This window comes from Megalops cyprinoides, chromosome 18, assembly GCF_013368585.1.
Source record: "Megalops cyprinoides isolate fMegCyp1 chromosome 18, fMegCyp1.pri, whole genome shotgun sequence".
Lineage (NCBI taxonomy): Eukaryota > Metazoa > Chordata > Actinopteri > Elopiformes > Megalopidae > Megalops > Megalops cyprinoides.
In genome coordinates, this window is record NC_050600.1 from 2758866 (window position 1) to 2771524 (window position 12659).

Sequence of the window (12659 nt, forward strand, 5' to 3'; positions counted from 1 at the left end):
AGCCCTTTAACCCCCCGGGCGCCAGCCCATCCTTTACCCCTGTGCCATCCCGCTGCAAGGCTCCTCGTCTCCCTGTTTTAAATGAGGCATCAGAGGTGGATCTCAGGAGAGGTGTAAAGGAGAAGGATCTTTTCAAAGGCGTGCGGAAGGGGTGTGTCAGCTCTCCGCACAGAGCTCCTCTGTACATGGTCAATGTAGCGTGCTGGTATGAACAGCAAGCACGCAGGGAGCCAGCAGTCACGGCTGCCGCCCTGGAGGGTCACCGTGGTAAACACCGCTGCTCTGATCGCAGGCTCCTCACAGGCACAACGTGTGGAGACACGTCTGCGCCGTAAAACCCCGCAGCTCGGTAAGGAGCCACGACGAGTTTCACAATGAGCACGAAAAAAAAGGCGCTGCCAATCACATTTAAGGTGGCAGCGTTTCCCTGGAGAGAGGCGGGCAGAGCAGCCGCGTTGGCTGCTTGATGGTACACAGGCTGCTCCTCAAACACAAGCTCAGCTCGTCAGCATCGTCGCCTCTGTTAGCCCCTCAGTCTGTTTTTGTTTTTTGTTTTTTTTTTTTTTTCCTTCCCCCATAGGAGGCACTCTGCATCGACTTCAAAATGCAGGAAAGGGCTGCAGGCCGCCCGATATGCCAGCTTGCATAAAATGAGCTCTGCGGCTCTCCACTTCTGAAATTAATTAAAATCTTCTCTAATTAAAACCTCAGAGTGACTGTGGCCCGGCCACTCAGTCATGACGGAGCATCGTTAGGCCTGCTCGTGCCAGTGGCGAAGGGGAGGTGCAGCGTGTGATTACCGGGGTTCAGAGAGAGGCTGTGGTCTCGGATCTGCAGAAAGGGGCTCTCGGACTCACAAACGCCCATCCTAAAAACAACATCTCTGGCACTGGGCCGGGAGGCAGTGTATCATAGTAGTTAAGGAGTAGGACTTGTAACCGAAAGATTGCTGGTTCAATTCCCTGCTGGGGCACTACTGCTGTACCCTTAACCTACAATTGCTTCAGTAAATATCCAGCTGTATAAATGGATAACATTGTAAAAAACTGTTACCTATGTAAGTCACTCTGGATAAGAGCTTCTACTAAATGCCAATAATATAATGTAATAGGGAGGAGGTGCCCGCGCCATGAGGTGGAAAGTGAAAGGACAGGGTGCAGCGTCCAGAGAGGCGTCGGGCTCGGCCCAAGCAAACAAAGCCGTCGTTTCACAGCACGGCCGGTATGCGCTGCCGATAAGAGCAGATAAGAACATTACAAAACTCGTGAAGCGTGACATTTTCAGCTCACATGTTCTGGTGTTGTGGCAATATCGGTGAAGTTTTTATCATTACTATTATTGTATTATCATGCATGCAGTATTATATCTAGGATTCATTGTTACATGACGTTATTGTTTTCGGTTTTTTTGAATAACGTTGTGCGTGTAACCTCCCATTGTGCTGCGAGCCTCCACGGAGAAACTGCACTAGGGCTGTAAAATCACCATGGAGACAGGGCACCAGAATGCCCAGTGTTTACGGTAGATCCTGTGTGTGTGGATGCAGTGCATAGAGGCCTGTGTAATTGCACGGCAATATGTAAGCTTCCCCCTGGAGCTGGAAGATGACCTAGCCCTGACTCTGCTAGTAAGAAAGAGGAGTGCAGGGCCAAACATGTACGGCTCTAGTAAGACACACACGACTCCGTGCCTCCACCTCTCCCGTTGGAGCCAGCTTATGACTCACAGCCATACTAACCCACACAAAAAGCCATAAACGTGTGGTTGTGAAACGGTGACCTTCCAGCTGTATGCGTGCAATCTGAACCTGCACATACAAGCACACACTCCCAAATCTGATGTTTAATTTATTTGCAGCCCGCCTCTTCGGTGGCACGTTTTAGTAGCTGTAACTACAATGACCATTCAGCTTTCTGCTTTCCTCTCTGAGTGTTCAGGTAAGAATTCTTACACGGCACAGTCCTCTTTCAGTGCTCAGGTGAGCATTCTCTCTTGATTACGGTGCTCTTTGAGAGCTCAGGTAAGCATTCTCACTCAGTACAGTCCACACTGAATGCAGTCAACCTTAGAACTACAGACTCGGAGAGCCAGTCAGACTATTACATATCAGAATCACAGTATAGTCTACCAGTGATATGAGGAAAAAAAATCTAATGCAACACAATGTGACCCCAGTTTACAACAAGCTGCAAAACCCACTATCTCCTCTGGTAGCTATTTACTCTGAGTGGAGCCAGCATAATATTTGTTCCCTCTGGGAGGGGACACCACCGCTAAGCATCTCAAACCCTGAATTCTAACTAACAGAGTTGTAAAAAGGACGTAGCTCACAGCGGGAAATGGCTGGAAGGCTCTTTTCAGGCAACAGAACATTTGTCTTCCTTTGAATTTCTCGGTCTGTAAAAGCGCTTTTGTCTTGGGGCCACACCCACCTGTCACCCTAGTAACATTTTATAACAAGATGGAGGTAAATAGAGGCTGGTGTTGGGCAGCAGATGTTAAGGAGCCGCTCTGGTTTTCTCTCTGCGCCTGGTGATCTCTCTCAGAGAGCTCAGGGAAAGCCATGTAAAAGCTCCCTTTGCGTTTGCTCACACACCCAGTTTGCTGTTGATTATTGTTTTTTTTTTTTTACTTTAAAAATCCCGTTAAAATCACGATGGAGGAATGCACACAAAGCCCAGATTCAGATGGTGGGGACCAGCTCTTGGAACTGATTGCGGAGAGGAACTGCCAGCTGAAAACTTTTCTTCAAGGGGAGGGGAACAGGGGAGCACAGATGGGTGTAATCTGCAAGATCGAGCAGCAGCTTGTTAGGCTCACCAGAGATCTGAATACGGCTCTCCTGGCCAAAGTCACTGCTTGGAAGGAAACTCTTCAAGTTTCAAGACAAATATTCTCTTCTGAGGCTTCTCTGGAAAACCAGACCGCTGGCCAACAGTGTGACAGAGGTGGGTTCATCTTCACTGGAATTCAGTTACAGTCAAGATTTCAGCTCAGGTCAATCAAACAGCACTGAAATTTGTCCATTACTTTGAGTGAAAGGTGATGTTTAATATCTAAATATTTGAGTCAAAACTACAGTAAGGATGATTCTCTATGCAATTACATCTATTGTGATTGTTAGAATTTGACAGATAGTTGGGTTTCCATTGGGTGGAAAGATATTCTTTTATATCCTAATGAGATTTGTGTCAGAATTTGATAAAAACAGCAAACATTAGTTGATGTAGAGAATGTAATTAGAGAAAAGTCAGTTAACGGAGAGGGGGAAAATGTTTTAATCCCTGTATTTTAGATGAATGCCCAGGCCACAGGCTGGTTGTGCTGAGCATTAGTGATGCTGTGGTCAGCGTGGTGGAGGATTTGCAAAATGTCCAGAATCACTTCCAGGGGATAGACCACAAGCTTGGTGCTGTCACACACATCCTCTCTGAGTACGAGGCAGAGAACGCCGCATCACAGGATCGAAGGGTTAAACATTCCTCTGAATGTGAACCAGAGGAGCCCACTTCCCCTAAAATCCAGCAGCCTGACTCCGAGGCCCCTGACAGCACTCATAAAGACTCAGACTCCCATGATGCACCAGGGTCCGGCTTCCTTGACCCTCAGACTATCAGCAATGGCGGTGGAGAGCAGAGGCCAGCAGGCCAGACCTCCTGCAGGGATCGAGGAGATGACGAGGATGGGCATGGTGTCTGTGGCAGTGATGAGACAGTCCCAGCCAATACAGCGGAGGATGGCTGCCACGTCACAGCTCTGGGGGGAGAGAACGAGGAGGGAGGAGGCTGGGAGGGGCAGCCGTGTGAAGATGTGGAGAGCAGAGAAGCCTGGGTCACACATGCGTGAGTACCACCCACCATCAGGGGGGTTCGAGCTCTGGGACAACTCCCATTCTCTCCTTAGACATGAACCATGCATGGCCTGGCATGTCTGAACTCCAGTGTTTCTGTGTGGGCTGGTTTGCCTTTCAGTGATGCTCTGAAGTAATTAGCTTTGAGTTCTTCATTATCGTTTTGGAAAAAAAAAAGTCAGTAAATTTTATGAATAATCCTTAATGTGTTCTCCTGGAGTTCCACTCTGCCTAAATCTAACTGCTTTCCTTTCTCTCACTCTGAGTGAGTATTTCACTGGAAGAACTCCATTTCTCACCAGGATAGTTAATGATTTTCTGGTCTGGATTTTATCCACGCAGCATTTTGATATAGCAGGTCTTAGTGTCCTGTGATCAGGATCGTTCAGGCATGTTGACCGGGGCCAGTCATTCACAGAGACTCCTCCAACCTCTCTGTCTGTGTGATTTCAGAGGCAGTCTGTCAGTAAATATCAGATGCATTAAGTGTCAGAGAGGTTTTTTTTTTCTCGGCCTATCAGGATCTAGTTTTAGCTGTTCTTTGCAGCCTCTTCTTCCTGTGTTACATCCTGACATTTTCACACATTTTAGAACTAACTGTCAGGTCAGGTTTTAGTGCAATTAAACTTCTAAATAAAGCTGAAACTACATAAATCTAATGTTAACTTGCAGCTGCAGTACTCTCAAGCAACAGATATGTATCTGTTTAAATGTACACACACAGAAACACACCCAGAAAAAGCTTATTATGTATTCCTAGATTCCCCTTTGTATGACATTTAAGCATTGCCATATACATTACATTGTTTGGTTATAGTGCCCTACATAGATTACACTCTTACATTGAGACACTTGCCTATGTGTGTCATATGATGTTGTTACGTAGCATGTGACTAATGGCATGACTGTCGTGATGTACCTCCAGCACTCAGCCACTAGGGGCACTATTTGCCAATGATGCAGGTGTCTCATTGGTCTCCCTCAGAGTGTCAGGGCTTGCAGAGGACCATGCCTCCGAGGTCCCGGGCTGTTGCTACGTGATGGCGCCAGCGGGCGTGGCTCGGACCGTCTCCTGCGAGGTGGCGGACTCGGCCAGCTGGCGGGTGGTGTCGGGGGCGGAGCAGCTGGTCAGCAGCGTTCTGAGGATCCACGCTCCCGATGGCATGAAGATCCCCTTCCCGCTGTCCATTGCTGTACCTTTCACAGCCGGCCACAGGGGGAGCTATAGAGACATCCTCGTCAAAGTCATTGACGGTGATGGTCACACCAGCTACGTCAGCCCCATATCCCTGGAAGGCAGCTATGGGGGGCAGAGGGTCTGTATCACTGAAGCAAAAATATTGTCATTTACTTACATCAATTACAGGTTTTTTTTTACAATGTTATCCATATATACAGCTGGATATTTACTGAGACTTTTTTGTTGGGTTAAGTACCATGCCCAAGGATACATCTGCAGTGCCCCTGTGAGGAGCTGAATCAGGCACCTTTCAGTTATGAGCCCTACTCCTTACCTCTACACCACACTGCTGCCCCAGCATGTTTAATCCTATCATGCAAACTAACTATGTCCAGCTATGGTGTAATGCTGTGAAATATGTGTAGCTCTTGTAGCTGTTCAAGGTATCTCAACTCCGCAATCTACCAAAATATACAAAGTGTCTTTGGTTATCATCAGGGCAGCTGACACTTTTTTTGTTCATTAATGTATACAAGTTATTAATATTTGTATTTATTGTCTGGATATCTGAGGATTGGTAGATTATACTTGTATCGAATCGTATAACACATAAGTGTAAGAAGTTCCTTCAGGACATGGTTCTGTCTTATATGATGCTCATCTAGTTCTACTGCTGTCACCTTAAGTAATGTCTTAAAAATCTCTTCCCTCTTCCTTTCAAGCAACATCAACCATAAAAGAACTTGCACTATTTACATGCACAGCATTCTGGGACATTTCTTCTGTTAGGAACGCCATGTCAAGTTCAGCAGATAGAAAATATGTTGTGCTGTCATGTTGAAATGAAAAATGCATGTTCTGGCAGAGTAGCGTGTGCCTCTACTAATACATTTCACAATTTTCAGATATTTTCACATGTACTGTGCTCTCAACTTATTTTTAGAGTGGGTTTTAAAGAGAACTTACTCTGATTTATTTTGGCAATTCTGCATTGAAATATTTACTTGGACACTGACACAACATTAACTGTGATTCATACAGATGCCACTATAAATTTTAAATGTCCTAAGATGATTGTGTTTTTTTCCTGAAATAAATGTTGTTTTTCCTTTCCTGTCATATAATATTTGTGTTGTGTTGTTGAAAAATACAAGATGATCCTTACCGAAGTGATGCGTCTAATAAGATTAAATAGTCTAAGACACACAGAAACGATAGCAATAGTATTCATAGCGATAGTAACAGATAGTGGATATTTAGTGGACAATAACCAACATTAGCGGACAGTAATAGATAATGGATGTTTAGTGGATGGTAACTGATAGTGAATGTTTAGTGGACAGTAGCTAATAGTGGATGTTTAGCAGACAGTAAGTGATAGTGGTTGTTTGATCGCTGTAGGGGTCGTTTGCAGAGGTCAAAGTGTACAAGCTGGGCGTGTTTGCGGTGGTGTCCTGCTTGCGGAAAGAGAACTTCACAGTCCCCAGAAAAGGACTCTCTCTGAAGCTCAGCATGGACTCCAGGATTTGCTTGGATTATTTACCCGGAACATTCTCCTCTCCTGTCGTTGTTCAGTCAATGGTATGAATCTATGGCACATTGTTAAAGACGTGATCTGCAATCCTCTCAGTCTCATTTTCTATAGCGTACTTAATGACTCTATCATCACTTTAGTATGATTTGATGATGTCATTCATAATGATAACACAATGAATGAATCATAATGATAACATTCAGGCGCTATGTTTTTAATATTATCATTTTTATTGCTACTTGTGTGTCAGCTTGATCCTTATTTGTTGCAGTTTTTTAACTTTTGTGCCTTTCAGTTGTTGTTCTTGTTGCCCCTGTTGCATCTGTTCAATGTGTAATGCAACACTAGCATCTTAAGAAATTCTGGATAAAAATAATAATAGCGAATCATAAATCATTTGCCCTCATCTCTCGGCAGATTCAGCCAGTTGACGCCTCCCTCCTGTCGGTGCTGAAATCTCGGGGTGATGCCTACCACGGGGTGCTGTCCAGCAGTGCGCTGCTATACCTGACCCACCCCTCCACCCTGACCTTCCGCAGGGCACCCACCCTCACCCTGCCCTGCCCCCCCAGCTCCGACCGTGACCGCAAGAGGGGTGCGGAGGAAGCAGACCACGCCCGCCCCATGACCGCCGCCCCCGCCAGAGGCAGACCCGCTCACCATGTGAGGTAATCAAAAGGGGACCTAATCAAAAGGGGACCTCAACATGTGGGGTAATCAAAAGGGGACAATGTCTCTGAGACAAGACTGGAGCACTTCACTTTAAGTACACCTTGAAAAAATGAAATGAATGTAATATGACCTCCTGGGGAGTGCAGTTTGTTTAACGAGACATTGCGCAACTTTGTTCAGAGGTTACTGTGCGCTAGTTATACAACAATGTTTCATTTCGATACACATTTGTTCTCATTACTTTCTGATTGCATTATTTCTGCAACGGTGACACACTGACATGCTGGGACTTGTTTGCAGAGAACTGTTTGACACAAAGCCTGTGTGATTATGCACACATGGTATGTGTGAATGTAGTAGTGAGTGATAAGCAGAAAGGAGCAGCAATCCGCTCCTTCTGAGAAACCAAGTGTGTGCTTTATATGGGATATTCATCTTTGTACTATCTGCAGTGCTTCATAAAAACTTCCTTTCAGCACAGACGTCAATCCACCTGCCTCTTCACATTATGCCTCTGACTCATACGTGGCCTTGTGCCGTAATTTTGAAATATTACTTTGTTCCTGGCACCGTGGGTGATTTCAGGGCTACCAGTGCTTCCGTTAAAAGTTCCAGGGAGGCGGGAAATGAGCACCTGACATTACTGGGGTACAAAGATGACCAGTGGACCATTCTAGAGGACACCGTGATCAGGAACATGCAAAATGGGCTGGTGTCGTTTGAACTGACGGAGAATCTGCAAAGGTGTGTGGTTTTAGCTGCTGAAAATGGCAACCCAGAAAAAAAAAACTTTTTTATCAGTAGCCTGAAGGCGTCCCTAGAGCACCTCAATAACCCATGCAGAGTTGATTATTTCTGAGAAAAGCATTTTTCCTGAAATACCTGAATATCTTCTTCAATTTTTTTCCCCTGCAAGTCTTATTAGAATGAACATGATGTATGATGTAAAACTGGTGGATTCTGTCTTTCCATTGGCTAATAGGTTCTCTTTTTCTGACAGGCCCCCTTTCCATAGATTAATAATTGTGCTTTTTTCTGTTGTCTAGTAGTTGTTCTTATTCCAGGGCGTTCCCTCTTTCTGTAGGCTAATAGTGTCTCTTTTTGTGGTAGATTCCATGTTTGTATGGTCAATATCTAGGTTAATATTTGATCTTTTTCTGGTGGGATCCATCTTTCTATAGGCTAATAGTTCTGCGCCTCGCTTCCTCCGTGAGACCCTCGCACCTGATTGGCCTGATCGAGGAGCTGGAGAATTACATTCACTGCAGCAGGGTCTCCATTGTCCTGCACTGTAAGAAGGACCTTCCCCAGCGGGCTGTGGTGGCACTGGTGCCCACTAAAGACCTGAGATGGGAGTTGGGGGCGCTGAGGGGGGAGGGCTACAGTGGCCCCCCCGATCCCGCAGGCGAGATCTCCATGCGTGAGGGCGAACGGCTCCTGCTGTCTTTCAGCGGAAACATCACCTCGGCAGGTAGTGCCCCGCCCGTCCCCTGGGACAGCACCGTAAAGTTATGAATGATGGCTTCGGTTTATGAGATTGCAGTCGCCAGGTTACGGTTGCCTAATGACACTCTCAAACAGACTCTCTGTTGTTGACCGAAATCACGCTGGCTGTACACTATATACCCAGTGAAGCTCATCCGTGGCATTCCTGTTGTGACATTTGACTGTACAATCAAGAGCATTCAGGCATCAGGCATGATGAGCAAAGATAATACCTGAGGACAGGTCATTTTGATCTTTTATTAGATACTTAGAATTATTTTTTCAGACTGTTTTTAGTATCATGGTCTGTGCCACAATGACTTTAAATGAAATGCAGTTAGAAAAAATGTTTCGTATTTTAGCACCAGCCTTGCTTACCTGTCTACTAGTATATCCCATATTTTTCAACCATGTAAGCATTTTTGCGCAGGTGACACCAGCAAGGCCTCATAACAGCAACCTACTGTCTGACGCCTTGGAACAGATTACGATATTCAGATTAAGTACCTCACACACAGATTCAAATGCAGTGCCCTGTCTGAGATTTGAGCCTGCAAACCCCCATTTACAAAGCCTCTTCTCTTAGCACAGTGCTATACAGTCACCCTGTATGTTACTCATTATGGCAGGACATCATGTGTATTGTCCACAGGGAAGACCAGTGGGGTGTCAGTGGCCGAGACGATCACATTCCACAGCCAGAGAAAGAACCGTCTGTTTCTGCGTGTAACCGAGGTGGACGAGTTTGGGAATTACAGTTCTCCTCACTACAAAGGGACGGTCATCTTTCACAGGGTGACCGAGGGTCAGCTGCCCAGGAGTGGAGACCCAGTCTGCAAACTCTCTGTAACACTGCCAAAGGTAATGGAATACATTGCCCATTAGGAATGGGTCCACAAAGAGATGGACAGCTAATCGGCCAATCAGAGCTCACCCTGAAGCATTCAGTGGCCAATCACTCTGGATGTGATCATAGATACAGAAGATGGGAGTGTGTGCAGACAAAACAGATGTAGACTGACAGTTAACCACTCACACCCCTCAACCTTTAGAGCAGGATCTTCATACACTGACTGGTACAAATGGGAAGACTGTTTCAGTCTACAGCAGCGAATATATAGTGTATATATATGAAAGCACATCACCCTTCAACGAATTTGCAACAACTGCTTTGCACACCCATAGACCTTCTGCAATTTTCATGCTCATAAAAACCAGTGAGGTGTTTAAAATGTTCCACAGATCAAAGATCACCTGTGTCGTAGGGGTAACATCTGAGCCCTTGAAAGCACAGAAACATCCTGACCACAACCCAAAACTCTGCACCAACATCAGATGACCTGCAGGGGGAAACAGACTCCACATGTTACTACTGTTAAACTGATTCTGAAATCAAGTGATTATTACATCACAGAGGAAATACTACAGCATGTCAATCATGTGAAAAGGTGACGGGCCTCAAGTGGCTCTCCACATCATTCCATTTGTAAAATGATTTTAGCAGTGAGCTCATACAAACTTTAAAAATGTGTCTTGATGACTCAGTTCTTGAGGTCTCAGTTCCCATTGTTGGAAATGCTATCAATCAACTGATTCCCATTGCGTTGCAACCTTGCGATCATGTGTACAAATCATTTTCGTGTGTACTTTCATTACATTACATCATTTAGCAGACACTCTTACCCAGAGTGAATTACACGGGTTTTACTTTTTACAATGTTATTCATTTATGCAGCTGGATATTAACTGAGACAGTTTTGGGTTAAGTACCTCGCCCAAGGGTACAACAGCAGCGCTGCTTAGTGGAGCTCTGCTTTATACTTTTTCCTACTATGCTTTATACTTTTTCCTGCGATTTCCTGCCATTTCTTGGTCCTAGCATCATGCGACTTTGTTCCGTTTGTTTCAGAAAGTGAGATCTGTCAGCCGTCCTTTGAGTGCCAGAGTGACATCATGTGACCTCTCAGGTAGGAGGAAATAAGGCACTATGAGCAAACTATACATGACCTGTATGATTACAGTCATGATGCCAATACAGTGTCTCTCTCATTGTCTCTGTGTCTCTAGCACAGTGCTGTAACGCACTCCTCTCTCAGTGCCTCTGTCTCTCTAGCACAGTGCTGTAACACACTCCTCTCTCAGGGTCTCTGTCTCTCTAGCACAGTGCTGTAACGCACTCCTCTCTCAGTGTCTCTGTCTCTCTAGCACAGTGCTGTAACACACTCCTCTCTCAGGGTCTGTCTCTCTAGCACAGTGCTGTAACGCACTGCTGTCTCAGTGCCTCTGTGTCTCTAGCACAGTGCTGTAACGCACTCCTATCTCAGGGTCTCTGGCAGAGTGCTCGATTGCGCCCTCCTGTGGTCTCCTGCAGACTCGCTGTCGGAGGAGCTGCTGCTCTGGCTGTCGGAGGAGCTGACGGAGGAGGACGCCGCCCTGCTGGTGCTGTGCCTGCGTGTCCCTCGCAGTTCCATCCAGATTGTGAAGCTAAAGGTTCCGGAAAGCCTCCCCGACCAGGTGTTCCAGCTCCTCACCCTGTGGAGGAGAAACCTGCCCACCTCTGTGGACAAGACCCAGCTGCTCTCCCGCTACCTGTGCAGGTGTGGTAGGCCCGACCTGGCAAAGGAGCTCCTGGACCAGCGGCCCGGCTCCAGGGCCTACACTGCCCTCACCTGAGAGACGGCTCAGGGTCAGTCAGAGTGCTGATCCACACCCACAACACTGTTCCATTTCTCAGGATCCATTACACTTTCAGCTACAGAGGTGATGGTGACATAAAAACGTTATATGACTGGTGTCTTCTAAAGATGCCTTCATTAAAAAGAGCCCAAGGGAGGCATGAAAGAGTCAGTATGTTCCCTATACAAGCACTAATAATGGATCATTTTCAGTTTTATGTGAGATAATGATTGAGATTATAAATCAGGTTGGGTAAACTGATCCTGGATCTGTTGTTGAAGATAGAGAGTTCCCAGGGAGGGGCAAACTGAAACTCTCATGAATTAGAATTCTTGGCATTATGAGGTCACTGTGCATCCTTGATGATCTTCACTTCAGTTAACCAATCAGAACTAGAGAGGAACAATAAACAGCAGGCCCTTTGGGTGATCAGAGCTACCCCTGCCTGTTGTGTTAGAGTGTGAATAATGAGCTGTAATACCTCAGTCTGGACACACAGTGGCATCCTAACACTGTGAGAAAACTTTCTTCTCAGGTTGATCTGCTGAATACACTAAAGCATTGTGCTTTTTTCCAGTGCACATTTTGTAGATCTCTTTATCAGGTATAGTGTGTTACTGTACACCATGTTCAGACATGATCCAGAGCACTAAATTTATATTATTTTCTTTGTCTTTGTAATGTCACTGTACTGATTATTCACTGTACTCCCAAATATTTTCGAGAATGACTTTTGTAATATATGCTTGTCGTGCATGAGCAGTTTGTGTCCATGTTATAAAAAGCAAAATAAAATCATAAATACAATGAATTGTGTGATATGATTTCTTGCCTGAAAATGTACAGAATTTGCACTAAAAAGCTGAGCGTTCAGTAAATTCGTCCTTGTTGTTCATCTTAATCCAAGTGTTGGATCCAATTAGTAGGAGTGGGTTGATTTTTTGAGGTGTATGAATAGGTGCATGAGCTGGACCATCCTTCCTCAGTGGTACCCTAAGTGTTTTGCAGTGATGTCATTCTCTCTTTAAAAACATTTCCTGTTTTCATAATCAGTAATTAATCAGACACAGAACATAGCGTATGCTATGTGACATTTCCACTGAATGATAACCCTGTTAAACACCTTTTCAATGTTTGTCAATCCTTTTAAAATAGAATAATTAAGAAAAGCTAAAACATTCTTTAAGACATCTTATACTGCATACCTACTGACATCAAGTCATATATTCTTTAATATAATTCAATTGAAATCAAAGTGATGA

General features: G+C 45.2%; 1 protein-coding gene across 1 annotated transcript; it reads left to right on the forward strand.

The window, feature by feature from the left end:
- Positions 1-3619: 3619 nt before the first annotated feature.
- On the forward strand, positions 3620-11394 carry dthd1 (death domain containing 1). Its single transcript, XM_036551758.1, has 9 exons — positions 3620-3831; positions 4836-5166; positions 6432-6611; positions 6982-7232; positions 7822-7980; positions 8418-8707; positions 9374-9582; positions 10631-10688; positions 11093-11394. Exons 1-9 carry the CDS (start codon positions 3620-3622, stop codon positions 11392-11394), a joined length of 1992 nt encoding a protein of 663 aa, XP_036407651.1.
- The last annotated feature ends 1265 nt before the right edge of the window (positions 11395-12659 follow it).

Excerpts from the sequence above, each read along its gene's own strand:
- dthd1 (XM_036551758.1), top strand. The coding sequence starts at position 3,620 with ATGGCGGTGGAGAGCAGAGGCCAGCAGGCCAGACCTCCTGCAGGGATC. Across the intron at positions 5,167-6,431 it reads GCAGCTATGGGGGGCAGAGG|GGGTCGTTTGCAGAGGTCAA; the intron begins GTCTGTATCACT and ends TGATCGCTGTAG. Across the intron at positions 9,583-10,630 it reads TCTCTGTAACACTGCCAAAG|AAAGTGAGATCTGTCAGCCG; the intron begins GTAATGGAATAC and ends CGTTTGTTTCAG.